The sequence below is a fragment of the Salvelinus fontinalis genome, chromosome 36, assembly GCF_029448725.1.
Source record: "Salvelinus fontinalis isolate EN_2023a chromosome 36, ASM2944872v1, whole genome shotgun sequence".
NCBI classification, from domain to species: Eukaryota; Metazoa; Chordata; class Actinopteri; order Salmoniformes; family Salmonidae; genus Salvelinus; species Salvelinus fontinalis.
The window spans coordinates 1,356,633-1,382,184 of record NC_074700.1 but is presented as its reverse complement, the minus strand read 5'-3'; the positions used below and the strand labels follow the sequence as shown (position 1 = coordinate 1,382,184).

The 25,552-nt window shown below is 41.0% G+C and overlaps 1 protein-coding gene across 8 annotated transcripts; it reads right to left on the bottom strand.

Annotated features, from left to right (window-relative positions):
• Positions 1-1,480: 1,480 nt before the first annotated feature.
• LOC129835032 (N-acyl-aromatic-L-amino acid amidohydrolase (carboxylate-forming) B-like) lies at positions 1,481-24,936 on the bottom strand. 8 transcript variants are annotated; one of them, XM_055900364.1, is made up of 12 exons: positions 24,546-24,627; positions 24,098-24,137; positions 22,583-22,792; positions 16,117-16,276; positions 4,794-10,695; positions 4,533-4,612; positions 3,966-4,198; positions 3,473-3,668; positions 2,971-3,064; positions 2,384-2,491; positions 2,104-2,216; positions 1,481-1,938 (listed from the first exon to the last, which is right to left on the bottom strand). In XM_055900364.1, exons 7-12 carry the CDS (start codon positions 4,196-4,198, stop codon positions 1,603-1,605), a joined length of 1,080 nt encoding a protein of 359 aa, XP_055756339.1. In that variant the 5' UTR covers positions 4,533-4,612; positions 4,794-10,695; positions 16,117-16,276; positions 22,583-22,792; positions 24,098-24,137; positions 24,546-24,627; the 3' UTR covers positions 1,481-1,602. The 8 variants fall into 8 exon arrangements, with proteins under 8 accessions (XP_055756339.1, XP_055756337.1, XP_055756340.1 ...); XM_055900362.1 differs by lacking the exon at positions 24,546-24,627 and having other exon boundaries at positions 4,794-8,213; positions 8,338-10,695; positions 24,098-24,188; XM_055900365.1 differs by lacking the exons at positions 24,098-24,137; positions 24,546-24,627 and adding an exon at positions 24,837-24,936.
• Between the last annotated feature and the right edge of the window lie 616 nt (positions 24,937-25,552).

The window sequence follows — 25,552 nt, the reverse complement described above, 5'->3', positions numbered from 1 at the left end:
CTCGTGTCTGAGCCATTGAATTGCGACTCCACTTTTACTATGTACTGTTTGATCGCCTTACGGAGGGCAAAACTGCACTATTTGTATTCGACCATATTCCCAGTCACCTTGCCGTGGTTAAATGTGGTGTTTTGCCCTTTCAGTTTTGTACAAATGCTGCCATCTATTCACGGTTTTTGTTTTGGGTAGGTTTAAATGGTCATGTTGCGAACAACATCTCCTATACACTTCCTAATGGACTTAGTCACTGTGTCAGTGTATATGTCAATGTTATTCTTAGAGGCAACCCGGGAACATATCCCAGTCCGCGTGATCAAAATAATCTTGAACATGGCTTCCGATTGGTCAGACCAGCGTTGAATAGACCTTTGCACAGGAGTTAATGCAGTCGGCATTTGATTGTGAGGTATTCTAGGTCAGGTGAACAAAAGGACTTGAGTTCCTGTACGCCACACCATGAGTAGTTAATCATGAAACATACACCTCCGCCTTCCTTCTTCCTGGAGAGTTCTTTATTCCTGCCTGCGGGATGTACTGAGAACCCAGCTGGCTGTATGGACGGGGACAGTATATCCGGAGAGCGCCATGATTCGGTGGAACAGAGTATGTTACAGTCCCTGATGTCTCTCAGGAAGGAAGTCCTCCCCCCGAGCTCGTCTACTATATTGTCCAGGGACTGAACTTTAGCAAGTAATATACTCAGAAGCAGTGGATGGTGTGCACCTCCTGAGTAGGACTAGAAGTCCACTCCGAATACCTCTGCTCCTCCAGCGGCGTCTTGGACCAGCCTCTGGGATAAGTTCAATTGCCTTGGGGGGTACGAACAAAGGATCCAATTCGGCAAAGTCGTTTTTCTGGTCGGAATTCTGGTGAGTTACCGACGCTCTGATATCTAAAAGTTATTTCCGGCTGTATGTAATAACACAGAAAACGCTCTAGGCTAGAGATGTAAGAAAGTACACACAAAAAAATACTGCAAAGTTGCTTAGGAGCTAGAAGCAGAGCTGCCATGTCTATTGGTGCCAAGTTCATGATGCCGTTGACCTAAACAAGGGCCTCAGGACCAGTGGAAGCAATGGAGCCTCATAGCATCAAAGATTCACCACCATATTTTTCAGTAGGTATAGGGTTCTTTTCTGCTTATGAATTCTCATTATGATAACAAACCCACCACTGGTGTCTGGCTTAATAATTATATTTTCATGTCAGTGGGGTTAATTGGCCACAAATCAACATTTTGCAATGGCCATCTCAGTCTCCAGACTTGAAATCCGTTGAAAACCTGTGGCTTGAATTGAAAACGGCAGTCCATCAGCGCAGAGGAAGGATATCAAGGATCTGGAAGGAGTCTGTATGGAGGAATAGTATAAGAACCCTCCCAATGTGTTCTCCAAATCATAAAACATTTTAGAAAAAGGCTCAGTGCTGTTATCCTCACAAGGTGAGGTGTGTGTGTATAAGCATTTATCAGCAAATGCTGTCATTTCAATAAAGGATTTTTTATTATTATTTGAAGTTCATTACATTTGATCAACGTGTCTCATTTTACATATTTGTATTTATTTTTATCCACTATTCATATCAATAACTTGAAATGAGCTCTCAGTTGTATTGTCCATTTAGTGAATCACTCTCCTCTCCATATTCCATTAGCTTCTGATAGCCCTCCTCCTCCATTTCCCCTTTAATTTCTTCTTCCTCCTCCATTTCTTCTGCTGAACTCTTCCTCTTTCCCTGTTCTCCTTCTCTCTCCGATCGGATGGATGGTATCCCCACACTCCTTTGTCTTGCAAGGGAGAGAGCTATGCCCTTCTCATAGTACGCACATTCGTTAATGAAGAATGGATAGAGTGGCTCAGTCCCTTTGTACTTTAGTGTCTCTCCAGAAAAAGTCTGGAACACAGGGTCATTGGGGCGGAGGAGGCAGAAGTCCCGATCCTGAGAGAGAGGGGGGAGAGAGAGACAGAGGAGTTAAAGAGTGGAGGAGTGTGGCTATACCAAATCCTGACCCAGAGATTGCTTTGCTGTTACTTAGCAAGGAACCATTGTGCATCCCATACTGAGTGAGTGTCCAGTTGTTCATGTTTCAAGGGCATTGTATACCTGGAGTTGAGGATGAATGGCGGCTGTAATACCGTGGGTCTCAAATTCTCTTGGGTAGTCCACATTTTTCACCATGGTGTACACATCCACTTTTCCTCCTTCAAACTGGGTACCTGTGAAAGAGAGAGACAGCGAGAGGGGGAGAGAAAGAGGGGGAGAGAAAGCTCTGTGGGATGAATCTGAATGAGGGTTTACAATGCAAGCATGTGGGACAGTGAACTATTTCAATCTGAAAGCAGTGCTGAATTGAATGTTGGAAAGGATTCTGTAAGCCATGTACCTGAGTTAAAGAGGTGGACCCAATCTAGCATGTGCTGGACCCCTTCTTGCATTGTGGATAAAATATTGGACCTGACTACTCCATGGGCCTGAGGACCAATCTCAATCGCTGCAGAGGAAAAAAGACACATGTACATGAATTGCATTTCAAATACACATATGACATAGTATGATTTCAATACATCGTATGCAATTATAGCATGTGTTGCAACATTCGTTTTACAATTCCTGCCTTAATCTTTCTCTGGAGAGACACATAAACAAATATATACTAAGGATAGCACAATAAAGTCAGTCACGTATTTCCATTGTGATGGAAATACGTGACTGACTTTATTATGTTATCCTTGATATATATTTGTTTATGTACAGTATGTACTGGCTGTATATGTGTTTTTTAAATTGTCAAAACAAACTCAATCAACTAAGCACCGTTAAAAATGGAAAAGAAGGTTCCATTTTAAAAGTATGAACAAAATCTAAATGCAGAGATGTGCATCATCAGACTACTAAGCATGTTTGACTACCATGGCAAAGAAACTGAAAAATGTACTGGTAGTAAAGAAGCCCACCTCCCTACTAACTCACCAAAGCCATGTTTGCCTACCGAATCGAGGGAATATGCTTCATTGAGGGGAAGGTCGAAGTGAATGAACCTCACAGGTATGTCAGACATTTGTCTCTGGAAAACAAAATAAATTGTCAATACCCCAGTGGTAACCTGACAGAAATCATCTCAAGATAACAATGTGGGTAAAATTCATAGGCATCTCAGATCTTTTTTCCACCATGATTGTGTGTATCCTCAAAATATATCTTGTTCAAAGTTCTTAGCATAATTTAGGCTACTATTCAAAGATCATTCCAACTTGTTGGAAGCAGACTAGTTAAGTCCAACCTCATTTTCTACCCTACTGAGATCCTAAATTAATTGAAAATCTAAAAAATCATTGTATACCTCGTTAACTTTCCTTCATCCATATTGATCTTTAAGAATTGAACTATCCCATATATTCAATCAGCGCAGATCTACTCTAATGAGAAAATGTATCCAAAATAATGAGTCTCTGTGAGGATCGTTTTGTCTTGCCTGCAGGTATCTGTAGATGTGAAGAGAGATCCAGTCGCAGTCGGAGTAGGCGATGAGGCACAGGCCCATGTTAGCGGTAGTGTTGTGGAGGTCACACACCAGGTCCATGGCCTCTGGACTACCTTTAGGACCTAGCAGGGTGTTCAGCTCCTGGGACCGGACTATCTCATAGGGGGTTTTGTCTGTCACAGGCCCACTAAGAGGGAGAGAGAGAAGGATGAATGGATGGTCATTACCACCATCACTAATACAACTTTTGTCTCCGACTTCATCATCATGCTCTTTATCCCGCTCATTCTCACCATCTCCATCCTTACTTTCACCATTACCAACATAAGACCCCTAGACCATCATCATGATCAACAACATGATACCTTTTGACATAAATGTCATCATCATCATGTCTCTTTTCTACTACATTAACTCATAATCACTATCATCACCACCATACCTTCTCCCTTATACTTTATCATCATAATCATCATCATCAGACCTAAGGGTGGCATGGGTGAAGCAGCGGTTCAGGTCTGTCTCTGTGTATCTCCGACACTGCTGGACGGCACGCGGGTTGGACATCACGGTCACCACGGAGAAGTGGTCTTCCTCTTCCACCTTCTTCTTCAGCCGCTCTCTCACCAGGTACACTCCTGACAGCTCGTTGCCATGGGTACCACCACACAGTGCAACGCGGGACACAGTCGGCAACACCACCTCCCTTCCTTCCATCTATGGGATGGCAATCCGAGTTACAGCATAACAGTATGTCATTTTAACAGTATCACACACGTAGAAATGTCACCTGTACTAGCATTCTGTCTCTTGATATAGTAGCTCACTAGCTTAGCGTTAACAGTATGACGAGTTAAAAAAAAAACGTGGCTGCCTTGACGCATATTGTACCCACACCCCATAGTGACTTCTAGTTGTAATTCCCAGCTCTCATCCATTCTCTAATTGGAGGTATGAAAGACTTCCGGTTGCTGACAGAGAGGAGGTAAACAATACCAGTAAACACCATTGCTGCAGAAATCCATAAGAAATCATGTTGTCAAATTCTTACCTTGGCTTCCTTTCCTGGTCTGCAGCAAGGTGTACGGCCACCTCAAGCTCACCGTGAACGTTTAACCTTTGAACTTTCGCCTATAACAAAATCACCAAACACACCTTCACTGAATGGTTTGAAATGAACTGAATGTCTGGACCTTGATTGAGATTTACAGATATTGAAACCTTAGATGCAAGGTAAACCTGCGTTTAGATTTGTCCTTCACAACGATACATTTAACTACTCTTTTTTTTAAGGATATATCACACTTCTTACCCTTGCGGCTATCTCTCCCTTCCCTCTCTCCTGCGGTTCACCCTCTCCCAGGCTTTCATGCAGTTTCACTGATTCAGCATTCTCATCCCTCCCTCTCAATAGTAATGTAGCCTGTGCCGGCCTGTATGCTGTTGTGCAACCCCCCCCCTTCTATGACACTCCTCTCCAGTTGACTGGCGGTACTGCACAGTGATGCAGACAGCAGTGTGTACTCAATGCGATGTGGAAACTCCACCCTTCCTTTCACACAGCCTCGGTCCCAACGGCTCTGTCCAGTCAGCCTGCTCCAAAGCCCCTCGCCAAGCAGGGTCTCACACACTGTACAATGTATAGGATGGTAGGTTCCAGTCAGCCCTTTCAAATGTTGGCTCAAAGCAAATCTGCTCCATTGGCATTGACAGAGGCCAGAATTACATACTGTATAGTACACGTCGGGAGAGATGGCTAGCCTTATCATAACATGTCATTTAAATATAAAGACAGAGGTGTGAGCCTGTAAAATAAGAATTAATAGAGAATAGTCATACACAGTTCATTCTGAAGAATTAAATTGTTTTAGTGATAACTTATCTTTGCAAAGGCTACACACCTCTAAATAAATGGTGTCTCAATCAAGTGTTGTTTTGAAAGGTTCTGGACAGTGACTTGAATTAAAAAGACGTACAAATCAAGTTAATTACTATAATCATGTTCAATAAAATTAAATAGAAACAAATAGCTTTTTTGCCAACCACCAGACCATGGAAGGGGGGATATCCGATTCTCAGGTCAGTTGTAATCGGAGAGACTTGAAAAATAGCGTGAGGAATACAACCCAAACAATCATTAGTGTATGAGCATAGATGACTGACATCACACATCCCAGCATGCAACCCATTTGAACAGTACCAACATTCGCTGTCTTCCTCATAATAACTGCAAATGGTTTTAATGCAACTAGCACAACACCCATCAGTTGAAACGCTGTGAAACAAACAAAAGGGCGGGGCTACACCCTGAGAGAGATTGAGACTGAGGGACCAGGTATATTAAGATCAAGCTTGATCCAAATGGCAAAAAAATATATCCAGATGCACACAAATGATTTCACGTAACTTTTTTTATTTCATTGTCAAAATCTTAAGTAATCTCCATCAATGTCACACAGCTTGCACTAAACAAGACAGATATATTATTTTCTATTGAAATTATTTGGCAACCAACCTTCCTTTTTTGTTGTCCAATTAATAACAGTGAAAAATATTCCAAATAGAACTAAATAAATGAGGGACAAAAGTATGACAGCAACCTGTTTGACATTCTGATAGTAATTGCTTTAGACAGATTGGTTTATCTTAAAAACAATAGTGTCATATGTCCTTTCACACACATGATGATTACTGTTTTGAAAGGGATCTACCTTTCATGAAAATGAAGACATTCCGCTTCAGAAAAAAAAACAACACCAAAACCAAATAAAACAACCATACCATTATCATCATTACTATATAGTAATCCATTTTCTATACATATATAAAATCATAGTTATTTGCAATGGTTTTAAAGTCTTCATTTTAAGTACACTTAAACAACATTGTTATGAAACAAAGTAAATCCCATATTTTTTGGTGTCAAACACTTGCATATGTACTCTTCAGAACAGAAATGAATACAGTTAAGTGACAGTTTTTCACCTCAGAATTGATTTCCCCTTGATGTCAGACTTGCTCGCTTAACTACACAAATACACACTAAGCATTTACCATAACTATTTTTAGCAACTGCGAATACCATGTGTAGCTCACGGCTACTATTATTTCCCATCAAACACATACTGTGGGTAGAAACCATTGTTCCTAAACTGCGAAAATGCTTTTAAGTAATGCTATTAATTTTTACTCGGTTAAATTAAACTTCAATTGAAATTTTTCTTGAAATATGCATTTTCTTCGCAAAGGGATAATGGGTTTGTCGTTCAGTGGATTTGATTATGTTCTGCTGATTTGTTTTTAAAGAAATTTTATATTATCTGTGTGTCCACTCATTGGAGATGAGAGCAGGGATGACAGAAAAGGACACTAAGAGAGCCAGCCAAGAACCAGACAAGAGGTCTACTTCTAACAACTTCAACCCAAGAGCACCCCTATGAAAAAGTTAATTTCACCATCTCATCATTTCCATGACCATAGATTATGAGAAAGACAAGGCCCGGGTAAGAAAACCGATACAGTACAATAATTACTATTTAAGAGAAGGGACATACAGTATTCTGGGCACCCACTTGTTGATTTGTGTTGATTCTGCATGATGGCAGTACGGCACAACGATGCGTTTCATAAAGCTTCCGATGGATGAACACATACAATCATACTAGCAGACACCCCGAAACCTTTAGTTCATTTGTTAAATACACTAATCAACAGAACTTAAAATGAGAAACCTTCTCCAACTTCTTGAAGGCCACCAATCACTGTTTCAATGACTAATTATATTAACCGAGTTTCATTCCATTTAATAAAAAAAAAGTTTACCCCCAACCACAAGGCTCTTGATGAAGAGAGGAAAATTAGTATATAGCTTCAGAGAGCGCTATCGGCACAATATGGTAGGTAGAGGTGTAACTGTTATCTAACCTCATCTGCTCTGGGCTCACGCCACTAATGCCAAAGACAGAGATTACTTTTATTGAAAACTTATGCCCAGTTCCATTTCAGTTTCATGTCCCTTTTCCTCACACCATATGACTTTTTGCAAATGTGAAGGAGTACACAGTGTGATGAAGGCTCCACCTAGCCCTTTTGTAGAAGGAGTGAGGTTTCCGCCATATTGCCTTCACCTAGGATACCCTTCAGATCTGTAAACACTGACAGGGTAGAAGCTGAGGAAAGAGGGGCTAGGGACTCAAATGGAACCAAGTCTTAGGAATACCCCATTCACCCATTGGATCAGACTGCCGCATCTAGATCTCTTAGAACAGAGAGCCAGTGGAGTGAAACATCCACTCAAGGGGAGGAGTGTAGCTGTTCATTGGTAGGGTCCAATGAAGTAGGTTACATCCGGGGAAACTTTCTAGTCAAAGACAGCCATTATGAGGTCAGTATATTTCGGGACAGGACTCCCAGCTGCCTTTCTCCTTAGCCTCCCTTATAAATGTGAGTGAATTCACCTATGGCGGGGTCCTCGCAGCGTTTAAACCACTGCGCCGTGTAGTTATCTTGGTGAGTGCCTGATTAAAAAATGAATGGGATATTTAGTGTATTGGACCTGTGAAAAAGAGAAGCTGATTTATAAAGTGACCTTAAACTGCTTCCAAGAAACTTGTTTAATTGAAACGATGTTGAAAGTGTGAGAGACAAAAACAGACAGAGAAGCACAGAAAACAGGCAAAAGAGGGATACTTGCTTTTCAGAGAAGGGTCAGTAAAAGAGTCCTCATCGACAGCTTGTGGGAGAAGAAAAAGGGTCACGAAAGTGGCCTTCATTTTCAAGTCTTACAGTATAACACTTATTCCGATTGAGACCGATGGAAAATGAAGGGACTTGAGGAAAAGCCTTTTCTCAGTTACCTTCCTCTGTCTCGCTGGCGGTACGCTGGCTGGCGGCCTCCCGTTCCCTCTCACGGCGGACACTACGCTGCTTCTCCTCCAGCCTCTGTTTCTCTGCGTTGGCCTCATTCCACTGGCCCACCTCCATAAGCCTCTGGTCGGGTCGTCAACGGCTGTCCGTGGGCTGGCCCATTGCAAGTAGGGGATGTTCACACCTACAGTAGCCGGGCTATAAACAGTATTTTGTCCTGCTAATCGGGCTACAAGTGTTTGAAAACCTGTTGTCAAAATGCCACCAGCTGTCCATCACTATTGTAAATAAAACCACAGCATCTTGTTTACATTCTTTATTGTAACCACAATGTCACAAATAATTTGTATCTACCTTTCCAATTACTTTTAGAGTTTGGGGTTAATTTGATTAATATTATGGTGTTTCTATTCTAAGAAAAACCAAAAACCATCCGGGTTTCCGGTAGGATGGAACTGAAAACATGGTGCTGTACATTGTGACGGTCTGCAGTACAGTACTGGGCTATTTAGCTAAAGACTCCTTGTGTCGTGCGGGCACGCGGGAGACCCAGGTTCATTTCCCGACGGGGAGGAAAGAGTAGGCTGTCCTTGTAAATAAGAATTTGTTCTTAACTGACTTACCTAGTTCAATAAAGGTTACACTAAGAGCATAACATTTCTACACCTTAATTTTCTAATTGTAGTCTAACCAATACTCAAACGGAGATTCAGTCAAAATAAAATCTCATTGATTTATCAAGACCAGTCCCCATGCTTGTCTCAGAGCAGCGCGGAACGATGCTAAAATAGTTGTAGGCTATTGCTTCTAACTTCAATATGCTCTTTAAATAAATGAGACCTACACCATTTTTTAACAGCACATTACTCAACAATTACATAGAGGATATTTCTGTAATTTAGTGATATTTATTCCCATAGTAATTCGTTATGGATCCATAACTAAATCAACATCGTCATTTTGAAAGAGTATTTTTATCATTATTTTATTAACGAAAGCATAGAGATGCCATTATTAGTTACATTGTTTTAGTTTGAACGTGCAGACTGGCTCTAAGAACAGAACATCGGGAACATTTCCCTAGTCAGCACCAGTATTAGTGCAATGCCCCTTAAAGTGTTGCCGTGTGCTGGGGTACACCCCCCACTCCCCCTCCTCCCTTCCCCATGGGCTAGGTCGGTCTTCTGTGCGCGGCTCTGCAGCCCATCCCGTGTCCCCTGCCCTCGTGCCGCGAACCTTCCAGCTTTCAGTGGATACAGCTGGAGACCTGCAAGGCAATCCCATTGTGCGCCACTCAGGAGTCATGAACAATATGACCAATATATATTATCCTGCTAATAACAGGGTTAATTATATATCTGTGAGAATATCCAACGGGCTTTTATATAAATAATCCTAACAAAATAAAATAAAAACTTTAGTGTAACAACAGTTTTAGTAAGTAATACTGAAGTCGTGCACAATTATCAGTTTCAATTTAGGTTTATGTCGCCCATTCATTGTCAGTTAGAGACACAGTAGGACCCAAAAGCATAATCAGTGCTCTAACTCCCCCTTGCGCTGGTCTGGAGCAATGAAGTGGTGACGCATGGGTAACGTGCTAAACCACAAATTACCTCTAAGTCCCGCATCATAATCGCAAAACTTTTAGTGGAGCAACCACTGAACATGTACAGACAATCCATTTGAAATTAAAGTAGATCTCTTTAAATAATTTTGCAAGATTACATTTAAGGACGTGTTCTCTCAAAACACTGTTTCAGACCTAGAAACCCAACAAAGAACTGGTACCCATTTTAAGCCCAAAAGCTAATTCTGTCCTATGGTTAACAACTCCTCAATTAATACCTATTGTAGGTTAGTCAATCAATCAATCAATCAATTTTATTTTATATAGCCCTTCGTACATCAGATAATATCTCGAAGTGCTGTACAGAAACCCAGCCTAAAACCCCAAACAGCTAGAATGCAGGTGTAGAAGCACGGTGGCTAGGAAAAACTCCCTAGAAAGGCCAAAACCTAGGAAGAAACCTAGAGAGGAACCAGGCTATGAGGGGTGGCCAGTCCTCTTCTGGCTGTGCCGGGTGGAGATTATAACAGAACTATGCCAAGATTTTCAAAATGTTCATAAATGACAAGCATGGTCAAATAATAATCAGGAATAAATCTCAGTTGGCTTTTCATAGCCGATCATTAAGAGTTGAAAACAGCAGGTCTGGGACAGGTAGGGGTTCCATAACCGCAGGCAGAAGAGTTGAAACTGGAATAGCAGCAAGGCCAGGCGGACTGGGGGCAGCAAGGAGTCACCACGGCCGGTAGTCCCGACGTATGGTCCTAGGGCTCAGGTCCTCCGAGAGAAAGAGAGAAGGAGAAAATTAGAGAGAGCCAAGATTTTCAAAATGTTCATAAATGACAAGCATGGTCAAATAATAATCAGGAATAAATTTCAGTTGGCTTTTCATAGCCGATCATTAAGAGTTGAAAACAGCAGGTCTGGGACAACAAGTCGAACAAGAAGCCATGTCAGTATATACAAGACAAACAAACCACATTCAGAAGAATCTCACTAGAACAGAAGAACAGGAACGAAATGAACTAATGAAAGGTTAATCTTTGGTTATTAAATCTGCAGACAACGGGGGTGCTGTGATGGTTTTAGACTATGAAAAATACAAAGAGATTCAGAGACAACTCAGTAATTAACGTTTCTATAGAAAACTGAGTGTTGATCCACACACGTGTTCCAAAGGGATATATGCTCTAATCTGGAGCAAGCCCTATTAAATAACCTTATCTCAAAACCTGAATATGAATATCTTTGCTGCAAATGTGACATACGTCCATGCCTCTACATTTTGCTGAAATGACACAAACCTAAAACACAACAAGGCACATCCAGGCAGACCAGTGGTGGCAGGAATGGGCTCAACGTTAGATCCATTGTCGAACTTCGGAAGACTCTTTTATTAAAACTCTTGTGCAAGCATTGCCATCATATGTGAAAGACTATATACTTCATAAACAAGATCTCACCAATAACAGGTTTAACAGAAGACTGTATTTTGGTCACTTTAGATGTTGAGTTTATATACCAGCATTCCCCAGTGTTTTGTTCTTGTACCAGTGTTTTGTTCTTCCCGCCTTTTTTTTTTATTTGTAAAAGTAGTTTAACATGAAGATTGGTAACAGTTTTATTTTTTGTTTATCGGGTTGAAATGAAATGATACTAGATTACTTTAGAAAAAAATGTGGGCGTTGACTTGCTCAGATAAAAACGATGACGTAAAGAGCCCTTGTTGAAACACTGTGCGATGTTTAAAACGGTGAGAAATCGCAGAATGGTGATTTTACTAAATGACTGAAGAGTTTGACTGTGTGATATTAGGTGGCTTCTTGTGTAAATATTTTCCGTCTGGATTTTAATGATTTGTATGTCTGCTGGCAGCACTAGCACACTATTTGGGAGACAGAGATACTAATGAATATCCACCAACCTTTATTCTAGAACTGGCTGGCTATGTTTTGACGTATAACTATTTCAGGTTTGATGATGAATACTACCTCCAAACGAATGGAACATCGATGTGCACCACATTCGCTTCGAGCTATGCTAACCTTTATGTGGGTCTTTTTGAAGAACGTTTTGTTAATAATGAAAACTAAAATCAATTTTTGAATAAAGTCCTGAAGTGGTATCGATATATTGAGACAATTTTTGGGCATATGGGGAGGAACGGGAGAAGACCTGTCAGACTTTATGGCATTATTACATGCATTGACCCCAATCTCAAATTCACTATTGAATGTGCTCATTAACACAATATGTGGATTGAGAAATCAAATGGAACCCTGTTTACAACTCTGTATAGAAAAGAAAGACATAAATAGTCTATTACAGGGGGACAGCTTCCACGCTGAGCCATTAAAAAGAGGACTTCCAAGAAGCCAGTTTTTCAGACTGCGTCGTATATGCCACTCCACAGAGGACTATCTAGAAAAAGCAGCGGAGATGAGCAATAGGTTTCTAAAAACAAGCTATTCTCCACAATGTGTGGATGAAGCTCTGAATTTGGCATTGGGGAAAACACGAGATTAAATGTTATAAAAAAATACCCACTAGAGCTAAGAAGACTAATGTTCACAACCACATATACTTTGAAGTCGCGAAAAGTGGGAGATGCTGTCAAGAAACACTGGCATGTTTATCATCTGACCCAGCTTTGTCAGCTGAATTTAAAAATCCACCACTTATTTTATATAGTAGAGTTCGCAATTTACGCAATAAATTGGTCCATGCCAACTGCCAGCCACAAAGGAAATCAGCCAGGCTCTTTTACGCCCTCTTCCAAATGGTAGCTAAATATGCAGAGGTTGCACATAGTGCAACAATACGATGGGTGAATATTTCTGCCACCCACATACAGGAAAACGGTTCCAAATAAATGACATTATTACGTGCTCCACCACCCATGTTATCTACATTATTAAATGTCCATGTGGGCTGTGCTATGTAGGTAAAACCTCTCGTTCTCTCAAACAGAGAATCATAAAACATAAAAGTTCAATTAGGAGAAATGACAGGGATTATCCAGTCACAGTACATTTTAAATGACCTTAAACATGACATTTCTACTTTTTAGATTTTGTGGCATAGAGAAAGTTAAGATATCATGACATTAATAATACTCTGAGCGGATTTTCATCCTCCAGACATTATTTCCTAAAGGTCTTAATGATGAAATGCCTATGTATGTTATGTAAATTTGAACATGAATTATGCCCCTATTTCAGATTACTCTGACGTTTTTCTTGCGCTGTACCCAATGATTTATGAAAACTTGCTTGGTAGGTCGATGTCCTCATTGTGGTTTTACAGACGTGTTTAATACGTTTTATGTACACACTTTATTTGAATATTTATGAAATGCATATTGTTATATTTGGAAGCACTTGATTTCCCTCGAATCCAACCCCATTCGATGCGTGGAACGGCTGTGGGTGGGGCAAGGTCTACATAAGGGTGCTAATTGAAAACTCAATAGCTCTGCCGAAGGCCGTGAGGCCGATACGTAAAGCTAATTAAAGAGCAGTGATACCATCAAGAGCAGTGTGTGGATTCCCTCCTTTTATTAAACTGTTACCATCCACCTGCAAAAAAGATAGCTCAGATGTGCGAGTGCCTTTTGGTTTCAAACTTTGGTTCCAAACTTCTTCCATTTAAGAATGATGGAAGCTTCTGTGTTCTTGGAACTTCAATGCTGCAGAATTTTTGGGGGGCCAAAATTCCCCCAACTTATTGTGGGAAGCTTGTGGAATAATACCCGAAATGTCTGACCCAAGTTAAACAATTTAAAGGCAATGCTACCAAATACTAATTGAGTGCATGTAAACTTCTGACCCACTGGGAATGTGATGAAAGAAATAAAAGCTGAAATAAATAACTACTACTTTTCTGATATTTCACATTCTTAAAATAAAGTTTACATTTATTTGGCTAAGGTGTTTGTAAACTTCCAACTTCAACTGTATATACACAAATGTATGCGGACACTTCCTTCATATTAGTGGACTAATATATTTATACACCTGTTGCTAACAGGTGTATAAAAATCGAGGACACAGCCATGAAATATCCATAGAGAAACATAGACAGTAGAATGGCTTACTGAAGAGCTCAGTGACTTTCAACGTAGCACCGTCATAGAATGCCACCTTTCCAACAAGTCAGTCCGTCAAATTTCTGCCCTGCTGGAGCTGCCCCGGTAAATTGTAAGTGCTGTTATTGTAAAGTGGAAATATCTAGGAGCAATATCTCTGCCGCAAAGTGGTACACCAGCTGACAGAACGGGACCGCCAAATGCGGAAGCATGTAAAAAATATAGCCTGTCCTCAGTTGCAAACTGACTCTGGAAGCAACGTCAGCACAAAACTTGTAATCGGGAGGTTCATGAAATGGGTTTCTATGGCCGAACAGTTGCACACAAGGTTAAGATCACCATGCCAAGTGTCGGCTGTAGTGTTGTAAAGCTCGCCGCCATTGGACTTTGCAGCAATGGAAATGAGTTCTCTGCAGTGATCAGACACGCTTCACCATCTGGCAGTACGACGGACAAATCTGGGTTTGGCGGATGGCAGGAGAACGCAACCTGCCCCAATGCATAGTGCCAACTGTAAAGTTTTGTGGAGGAGGAATAATGGTCTGGGGCTGTTTTTCATAGTTCGAGCTAGGCCCCTTTGTTCCAGTGAAGGGAAATAACAATGACATTCTGTGTGTTAGGTTCCAATTCTCAGAGTAAAAAACTCAACAGACACTATGAAAGCTTAACCAAGTTTATTCTTCCTAGAGGATCAATACAGCTGCATTAGACAAATACATTTTCACACAAGCACTGGTATTAAACCCGTCCTCCTAGGCCGAGTCTCCTCCTACACATCTGTACAAACATTGTGCCTATACTGCTAGGCAGGACACTAAGTGATACAGGCAATAAACTTGTATTTCTTCCTTTAAGTGACCTGATCTCGACCCCCCTTCATCACTAATCCATGGCTCTCTCCCCTTATCAATGCCTGCCACGTGATCGCTTCCCTGAACTCAATATTTCAATAGGTTACCTGATATAATGTAAACGTTATACATTACCCTCTCTCCCTCAGTGACATGAATAAGTATATTTCATATTCTCAGAACTCAACATGTGCTTCCAACTTTGTGGCAACAGATTGGGGAAGGCCCTTTTTTTGTTTCAGCATAACAATGCCCCCTTGCACAAAGCAAAGTCCATACATAATTGGTTTGTTGAGATGTGTTAGAACTTGACTGGCCTGCACAGAACCCTGACCTTAACCCATCTAATGCCTTTGGGATGAATTGGAGCGCAGACTGCAAGCCAGGCCTAATCAGCCAACATCAGTGCCAGACCTCACTAATCCTCGTGGCTGAATGGGAGCAAGTCGCCACAGCAATGTACCAACATTTAGTTGAAAGCCTTACCAGAAGAGTAGAGGCTGTTACAGCAGCAAGGGGGGGGGACCAACTCCATATTAATGCCCATGATTTTGGATTGAGATGTTCAACAAGCACACATTCTTTTGGTCACGTAGTGTATATAGAAAATCTTGCCTACCCAGTGTCAATTAAACACACTGGCCTCTTCATTCACAATTTGACAATTGATAAAATTCTCACCCATTAGCATTTTCTCAATTTAATTTCTCAATCTATTATAAGTGTGAAATTAGTTTTGGTAGGTTGTTGGGGTATTATCACCTGGGTAAGCAACTGTCGGGAAGGGGCAGAGGGAGAAAAAAAACATTATAAATTACACGTCCTCCTAAAAGAGCTCATATAACAAAATAGGATACGGTCAGTGATATTAAAAAACAAACCATGTCAGTGTCATAGATAAGTGTATTTTTTCACAATGGTAGAGTTATTTGATTTCTTAAAATCCCCTGATGCATCCAACCTCTGTGGCGAGTCTAGTGTTAAATGTTACACATAAATGTTATAATGTTATACATTCAACATACATTCTCGGTTCTCGTTCACGAGGTTGACAATAACACTTTTTGGGATAATAAATAAGGTAAGAAGCAGTACTATGCAACTCAAGGTCTTTCTCTAAGGAGTGTTCTTAAAGAAAACATGAAGAAATTGAAATAATTGCTAAAATACCAAAAAAATTGCAACTAACACTCAGAGAAGAGAAACTCATCACTTCAAGAGCACAACTGTTTGACCAATCAGGAGAAGAAAGTGTACTGACCTCTGCAGGGCGGAGCTATGTTTAGAGATGAGGTCATTGCATGTGCTCAGATCGTCCACCTTGCTGCCCAGTGTCCTGAGAGTGGACTGGACCTCCAAGCTCTGGGCACTACCGACTTGTCCCAGCGGCGAGTTTAGAGGGAAGTCATCCCCAGAGTCATCTGAGGAAAATGAGATGGAGGAAGAGCTCAAGTTAGTGCTTTGAAAAAGTATTTTCCCACTTTGATATGCACAATTTTTTGCATATTTTTGATACTGAATGTAATCAGATCTTCAACCAAAACCTAATATTAGGTAAAGGGAACAAACAACAATTACATACTTAAAGTGCAATCGGAAAGTAATCAGACCCCTTCCTACATACAGTACCCCATTCCGACAAAGCGAAAAGTTTTTTTAGGAGAGTGCAATTGTATTAAAAATAAAAAGACTGAAATACCTTAACATAGGTATTCAGACCCTTTGTTATGAGACTCAATTGAGCTCAGGTGCATCTTGTTTCCATTGATCACCCTTGAGATGTTTCTACAACTTGATTGGAAACCATCTGTAGTAAATGTAATTGATTGGACATGATTTGGAAAGACACACACCTGTCTATATAAGGTCCCACAGTTGACAGTGCATGTCAGAGCAAAAATCATGCTAGGAGGTCGAATGAATTGTGGCAGAGCTATGGCTCTACGGTCAAACGACCACTCCCCATCACTGTCAAACGCTCACTAAAACACTTCCGTGAGCAGGCCTTTCTAATTGACCTGGCCCGGGTATCCTGGAAGGATATTGACCTCATCCCGTCAGTTGAGGATGCCTGGTCGTTCTTAAAAAATGATTTACTTACCATCTTAAATAAGTATGCACCTTTCAAAAAATGTAGAACTAAAAACAGATATAGCCCTTGGTTCACTCCAGACCTGACTGCCCTCGACCAGCAAAAAAACATCCCGTGGCGGACTGCACTAGCATTGAAAAGTTCCCGTGATATGCAACTGTTCAGGGAAGTCAGGAAATAATACACGCAGTCAGTCAGGAAAGCAAAGGCTAGCTTTTTCAAACAGAAATTTGCATTCTGTAGCTCTAACTCCAAAAGGTTTTGGGACACTAAAGTCTATGGAGAATAAGAGCACCTCCTCCCAGCTGCCCACTGCACTGAGGCTAGGTAACACTGTCACCACCGATAAATTCACGATAATTGAGAATTTTAATAAGCATTTCTCTACGGCTGGCCATGCTTTCCTGCTGGCTACTCCAACCCCAGCCAACAGCTCCGCCCCCCCCGCAGCTACTTTCCCAAGCCTCCCCTCCCCAACTTCTCCTTCACCCAAATAGCAGATGTTCTGAAAGAGCTGCAAAACCTTGACCCGTACAAGTCAGCTGGGCTAGACAATCTGGACCCTCTCTTTCTAAAATTATCCGTTGCAACCCCTAATACCAGTCTGTTCAACCTCTCGTATCATCCGAGATCCCTAAAGATTGGAAAGCTGCCACGGTCATCCCCCTCTTCAAAGGGGGTGACACTCTAGACCCAAATTGTTATAGACCTATATCCATCCTGCCCTGCCTTAATAAAGTCTTCGAAAGCCAAGTTAATAAACAGATAACTGACCATTTCGAATCCCACCATACCTTCTCCGCTGTGCAATCCGGTTTTCGAGCTGGTCATGGGTGCACGGCAGCCACGCTCAAGGTACTAAACGATATCATAACCGCCATTGATAAAAGTACTGTGCAGCCATCTTCATCGACCTGGCCAAAGCTTTCGACTCTGTCAATCACCACATTCTTATTGGCAGACTCAAAAGCCTTGGTATCTCAAATGACTGCCTCGCCTGGTTCACCAACTACTTCTCAGACAGAGTTCAGTGTGTCAAATTGGAGGGCCCGTTGTCCGGACATCTGGCAGTCTCTATGGGGTACCACAGGGTTCAATTCTCGGGCCGACTCTTTTCTCTGTATATATCAACGATGTTGCTTGCTGCGGGTAATTCCCTGATCCACGCAGACGACACCATTCTGTATACATCTGGCCCTTCTTTGGACACTATGTTAACTAACTTCCAAACAAGCTTCAATTCCATACAACACTCCTTCGGTTGCCTCCAACTGCTCTTAAACGCTAGTAAAACCAAATGCATGCTTTTCAACCGTTCGCTGCCCGCCCGACTAGCATCACTACTCTGGACGGTTCTGACTTAGAATATGTAGACAACTACCTAGGTGTCTGGCTAGACTGTAAACTCTCCTTACAGACTCACATTAAACATCTCCAATCCTAAATTAAATCTAGAATCGGCTTCCTATTTCGCAACAAAGCCTCTTTCACTCACGCCGCCAAACACACCCTCGTAAAACTGACTATCCTACCGATCCTTGACTTCGGCGATGTCATTTACAAAATAGCTTCCAATACTCTACTCAGCAAACTGGATGCAACCTATCACAATGCCATCCGTTTTGTCACCAAAGCCTCTTATACCACCCACCACTGCGACCTGTATGCTGTAGTCGGCTGGCCCTCGCTACATATTCGTCGCCAGACCCACTGGCTCCAGGTCATCTATAAGTCTATGCTAGGTAAAGCTACCCTGTATCTCAGCTCACTGGTCACGATAACAACACCCACCCGTAGCACGCACTCCAGCAAGTATATCTCACTGGTCATCCCCAAAGCCAACACCTCCTTTGGCCGCCTTTCCTTCCAGTTCTCTGCTGCCAATGACTGGAATGAATGGCAAAAATCGCTGAAGCTGGAGAATTATATTTCCCTCACTAACTTTAAACATCAGCTAGCTATCTGAGCAGCTAACCGATCGTTGCAGCTGTACATAGCCCATCTGTAAAAAGCCCACCCAATCTACCTACCTCATCCCCATATTGTTTTTATTTACTTTTCTGCTCTTTTGCACACCAGTATTTCTACTTGTGTGTTAATTTGCTAAATGGGAATTACTTCGCGACTATGGCCTATTTATTGCCTTACCTCCTCACGCCATTTGCACAAACTGTATATAGACTTGTTTTCTATTGTGTTATTGACTGTCTGCTTGTTTATTCCATGTGTAATTCTGTGTTGTTTGTGTCGCATTGCTTTGTTTTATCTTGGCCAGGTCGCAGTTGTAAATGAGAACTTGTTCTCAACTAGCAGACCTGGTTAAATAAAAGTGAAATAATAAAAAAATAGCAAAAGGTCTAAATAAGGCATCTGTTTTTTTTATTTTTAATCCATTAGCAAAAATGTCTAAAAACCTGTTTTCCCTTTGTCATTATGGGGTATTGTGTGTAGATCGATGAGGAACAAAAATATTTTAATCAATTTTAGAATTAGGTGGTAAACGTAACAAAAATGTGGAAAAAGGGAAGGGTTCTGAATATTTTACCAAATGAAAAAATTGATAATAATAATAAACATATATTTTCCCGAATGCACTTTATTGCAGCTTTAACATAAACTCCTCCATATTTCCTCAAGTATTCTGATGACAGTAAAGAAACTTTTAAAAACAATGACCAAAGTTTATGAATGGTCTAATTATACTTAAAAATATAAAAAAGCAACATGGAGATCCCATATTTCATGAGCGGAAATAAAAGACCCCCCCCCCCAAAAAATCAAGATCACAAAAAAACAAATAATAATCTCAAATTGTGTGTATAAACTTGTTCAGATCCCTTTTAGTGAGCATTTCTCCTTTGCCAAGATAATCTATTCACCTGACAGGTGTGGGATATCAAGAAGCTGATTAAACAGCATGATTACACAGGTGCACCTTCTTCTGGGGACAATAAAAAGGCCACTAAAACATGCCAGTGTCATACAACACAATTTCACAGAAATCTGAAGTTTTCAGGGAGCGTGCGATGGGAATGCTGACAGCAAGAACGTTCACCAGAGCTGTTGACAGATAATTATGTGTTCATTTCTCTACCATAAGCCACCTCAAACATTGTTTGAGAATTTGGCGGTACGTTCAACCTGCCTCACAACCATGCCAGCCCAGGACCTCCACCTTTGGCTTCTTTACCTGCGAGACACCAGCCACTTAGACAGCGTTTGAAACTGTGGGTTTGCACAACAAAATAATTTCTGCACAAACTGTCTGAAACCTTCTCAGGGAAGCGCATCTGCATGCTCATGGTCATCACCAGGGTCTTGACCTGACTGAAGATCAGCGTTATAACCGACTTTAGTGGTCAAATATTCACTAGTACACTGGAGAAGTGTGCTCTTCACGTTTCAACTGTACCGGGCAGATGGCAGACAGCGTGTATGGTGTCTTGTGGGTGAGCGGTTTGCTGATGCCAATGCTGTGAACAGAGTGCCCCATGGTGGCATTGGGGTTATGGTGGGCAGGCATAAGCTACGGTTAACGAACACAATTGAATTTTATGGATGGCAATTTGAATGCACAGATACTGTGACGAGATCCTGAGGATTCTTGACCCCATGTTCAAGAAAAAGGCAATTCTTGAACATGGGGTGAGACATTCTCACTAATTTGTTTGTATTTAGAATAATTTATTTCTGGAGAAACCTAACTTGATTGTTTAGCAGACATCACTTGCTTATTTTCAGTCAACACTTATCTTAAGAATATCATGGAATATTATTGAACATTTTAGTTTCTCCATGCTTGTCTCAGAGCAGCGTGAAACAGTGCTGAAATAGACATCCACAGCGGGAAGGCTATATATAACGATATTTAGGAGATTATTTTGTTTTATAAAAAACGACAGGGAGCAATTGTAATATTTAAAATAATATTTATAAAGGCCAAAATATAGCCCTGCTAATAGTCATAATGGCGCTGTACACCGTGACCATCTGTGTTTGAAAGAGTATTTTCCAGTAAGCAACAATTTGTTTGCCTTCATTAGACAACTTTGTTCCAATATTTCTGTAATTCAGTGATATTTATTCCCATAAATGGAACCATAACTAAATAATGGATCCATAACTAAATGAACATCGGCATTTTGAAAGAGTCTTTTTATCATTTTATTAATGAAACCATAAAGATACCATTATTAGCTATATTATTTTAGTTTGAACGTGCAGACTGGCACTAAGAACAGAACAGCGGGAACGTTTCCTTAGTCAGCGCCCTTATTAGTGCAATGCAACTTAAATATATTAGATGATGTCGTTCTCAAATAATGTAAAATGTGAGAGAAAAAGGTCATTCCTGAACATGGGGTGTAAAGCCAGTTTGTTATTTAGAATTATTTATGTCTGTTTTTAGAGGGAGAAAAACCTACAATCATCTCATGGGTCACCCAGTCGAGGCCAGCACGGGTATTGAACCAGCATCTGTAGCAACACAGCCTGCAGTGTCTTAGACCGTTGCACCACTCAGGCGCTGTACAACTTAACCAGTCGGGAGTGGCCTACAGTACTACAGTAAAACCAAAAATAATCCTAACAAAATAAAATAAAAACCTTAGTGTAACAGTTTTAGTAAGTAATACTGAAGTCATGCACAATTATCAGTTTCTATTTAGGTTTATTGCTCCCATTCATTGTCAGTTAGAGACACAGTAGGACCCAAAAGCATAATCAGTGCTCTAACTCCCCCTTGCGCTGATATGGAGCAATGAAGTGGTGACACAGAGTACCGTACTAAACCACAAATTACCTCTAAGTCCCACGGCGTAAGATCACAGCTTTTAAAGGAGGAACCACTGTAGCTACCTCAATTACCTCAAACCCCTGAACATCGACTCAGTACTGGTACTCCCTGTAGAGAGCCATGTTATTTTCTACTCCCTATATAGAGCCATGTTATTTTCTACTCCCTATATAGAGCCATGTTATTTTCTACCCCCTATATAGAGCCATGTTATTTTACTCTGTTGTTCAGTGTATTTATTCCTCATGTCACATTTATTATTAAAAAAAAACAAAAAAAACTCTGCATTGTTGGAAAAGGACCCGCAAGTACGCATTTCACTGTTGGTCTACACCCGTTGTTTACGAAGCAAGTGATAAATAACATTTTAAAGAGAACTAATATGGCTGTTATAAAGCATATAAAGTACTGTGCTATACTAACTCCTATCCTATGATGGGGTATTTGTATCTATTATGGATAGTCCCTGTGCCAAGGCAGCAGCTTCTCTTCCTGGGGTCAACACATTAAGGCACTTAAATTACATACAAAACAAAAGGTAAAAGTCTTACAGGGATGATACACTGGATGTGTACAATTTCAGAGCCTGAGACACTCCAAATCATTTCAATTAAACCTGGGCATACGCCATACGGCTCCATGAGAGAATCTCGCAGTTTCACTTTCAATAATTTGACCCACGGCTTCCGCTAAAGAACACTTGATAAAGTCGCTCACCGCTTTCACCAGAAGAAGTTACGTGTCCAGTGTAGCAGCTAAAAACATGCAGTTTCCACTACATCCCAATAACTCTCCCCTGTAAGAGATCTTGAACAATGACTTTCTCCTTCAGCGTTTTACCAGACTCAGCATGCATTCGTGCGGCCTTCGCTTTGGCCAGCTCCAAGGCAGTGATTCAACGCTGCCTCTCCACCTCACAGCTGGCCTTCAGATGGTACGTCTGTGCCCCGCCAATTGGCGAAAACAAAGTTGCAAGCGTCGTCCACAGCAATTGTTGCCGTGGCCAGGTTGATAGTTCCTCGACAAGTGTGCCCCATCTCCGCCTGGGTTCTGTCAAGCATGAAAACAAGGCATCTTTCAAAATGTGCTGAAGTCTCCAAAGTCACAAGCTATATAATCTACATGTGTGCGTTTGATACCAATAACATTACTGAGCTTTGATTTTACTCCTACGGTTGAATCTATAGACTAGTTTGCGATTACCTCTCGGAAACCCAAAGAGCACCAGGAGGGGGGCTTATAGTCGAGCCCCATTTTGAGTTCTCAGGTGAAGGTATCTACCGCGCTACAATATCTGGAGTCTCACGGAGATAAAATGCTGCATTATATCCAATCTTCCATGTAGTAGGAAAGCAAGCCATTGCTCAGGACAAACCACCTTCACTGGTATCCTGTAATGTAATTTGTCCATTTGAACACCCAGCCTTTGTAAGTGTCTCCAGCAGGGGTTGGAGGGGGGTCTTGGGCTCTGACATTATACAATCCCCCAAATTAAAGATGCAAATGGGGACCTAATGTGAATAACATATGGGAAGTAAAGACAATAATGAATAAGGCTTCATATTAAGCCATCTTGCTAGCTAGCTAAGAATCATATCAGGTGTGACTGATTTATTGTACTGTGTACTGATTTAATGTCAGTGATCGCGTTAACGTTCAAGTTAGTTTCACGGTGTTTACTTATTCTAGCTAACCAAAGGACAAGGGTCAGTGTTACATCACAAAAGCAGTTAAAAAAATGTGCTAACAAGCAAACGTTAGTAGCTACTAGCTACTGTAGATTAAAAGCATATGAAACATCCCATTTACAACATAGTAATGTAGCTAGCGTCACGTCAATTTATATTGCGTTACACTGCATTTCCTGTAAATAATACCAAAAAGCTTTCCTTCTGTAGTGGAGAACATTGATGTAGGCAGCTCAGTTAATGTCTCTAGCTAGATAGCAAACGAAAGCAGAAACGTTACAGTAAGGTTACCTAGCTAAATCCCACTATGATTTTAAATATAACGTTATATTGAATCAGTAACGTTAGATAGCTAGTAAGTTACCCATCTTCCTAGCTAGCTAATACCAAACAGAAATGGTGCTAAAAACTAAAGGGGTGGAGGCTATGGCGTCCGGGTTGACCAGATAGCTAACGTTCACACACCTAACGTTAGCTAACTGGCTAATTCATCGACAATGTACATACAGTTAGTTATATAACGTTAGTTAGCCACATTAGATATGTTGATTGTATTTCAAGCATTATCTGAAGAACGTTATTGTAGCAAGCTGTTTACGCAACTGACAATGTACTAACTCGGTCATGCTAGCGAGTGGCTAATGGACTAGCAATCACATTTGTTTACCTTGGCGTGTCCGTAATGTGAGATCAGGCAACCAGACACCCTGTGAAGTCACACAAACTTTGACAACAGCTAGCTAACAAGCTAAGTACAGCTACGCTGTGGTGAAGACATTGAAAATTCAGTCAATGCTCTCTAACATTAGACATAAATCATGTCACTGAAAATACTGTAATATACTAACTACAACTAGGCTAAATCTTATTTTCTTCGGTGAGGTTTAACAACGATTGGCATCCAATACATTGTTGCATTACGGCCACCTACTAGACTGGAGTATAACTCCCGTATACTTTGCTTAATTTTGATTTCTAACAACAAAAAAATAGAATAATACAAATACCCTACCATCTAACATTACTCTCACAAAAAAATGGCACACTATTTAAATCTATTTAGTTCTACTTCAGGCCAACAGCCTGAAAGGATGGGACACCACCACTTAACACACCTTGTAACCACAGATCGATATGAGACCAATATTTCACTGGATGTTTATAAATAATATGGAACGCCGTTTAGGTCATAAAGCACGTGGTCAAAGCGCAAACTTTTTAATACTACACGTGTAAAGTAAGCAGGTGCAGGCACTAAATTAAAGTGCTCACAAGTTAGGTTAACTCCTACACGCGTCAAATAAGCGAGTGAAAATGTGCTTGCAGGCTGTCCAACATAAACGGCTGCAAGCAGTCCTTGGACACATCAAATAATTAACGCCTACAGCTGCTAAATATACACCTACATTGGGGTGACCAGACGTCCCCGTTTACCGGCTGGAGATGTCCCCGTTTACCGGCCGGAAATGTCCCCGTTTACCGGCCGGAAATGTCCCCGTTTTTAACTATGCGTTAAAAACCGACTGCAAAGTGAAATAATATTTTACGTGGCAAGAAAGACCCGGCAGCAGAGCCTACCGGTTAACGTCTCAATCACGTTGTGCATGTTTTTGCCATTAGAGGGGGATGCTCGCTATAGCAGCTTCATTCTTCTTCTTCTACTAACTAACGTAAACTCACTCACTTTTGCACATCGCCTTAGTCGGTACAATGTACCTTATTTTAGCACCCCAAAAACGTAATACTTCCAGATCAACTGTAATGTCAATACCATTGTAAAGCACAATTTCTCCCCTTTCCAACAAAGTCAATGACATGCCCTCCAGGCTGCCTGTTTCTGCATAATTCAAGAAGGCATTGAGCCCCGTCGGGTCCTTTTAAAAATGGCGGGTGTGGAAGCGAAACTAATGTGTTGTAGTGATAGTGAGAAGGAGAGCTATCATGTGGAAACATTGTTTTTTTTTTCACTCGATCTGTCCAACTTATCACCGTAAACACTATAAAGAGTTTATATAATGTGTCATTATATACCTTTGAAGGGTTGTGTCGAATTTGAATCTGTTTTTAGGGCGGGGCTAAAATGATCTTAGAAGTAAACATTGTCTCGTGAGAGTCATGATCG

What these genes read in the sequence shown, in the direction of transcription:
- LOC129835032 (XM_055900365.1), bottom strand. Translation starts at nt 4,198, where the DNA reads ATGGAAGGAAGGGAGGTGGTGTTGCCGACTGTGTCCCGCGTTGCACTG. An exon ending in TTCACCCATGCCACCCTTAG is followed by an intron (nt 3,669 to 3,965) that starts GTCTGATGATGA and finishes TCTCCCTCTTAG; the next exon opens with TGGGCCTGTGACAGACAAAA. An exon ending in GGTCCACCTCTTTAACTCAG is followed by an intron (nt 2,217 to 2,383) that starts GTACATGGCTTA and finishes TCTCTTTCACAG; the next exon opens with GTACCCAGTTTGAAGGAGGA.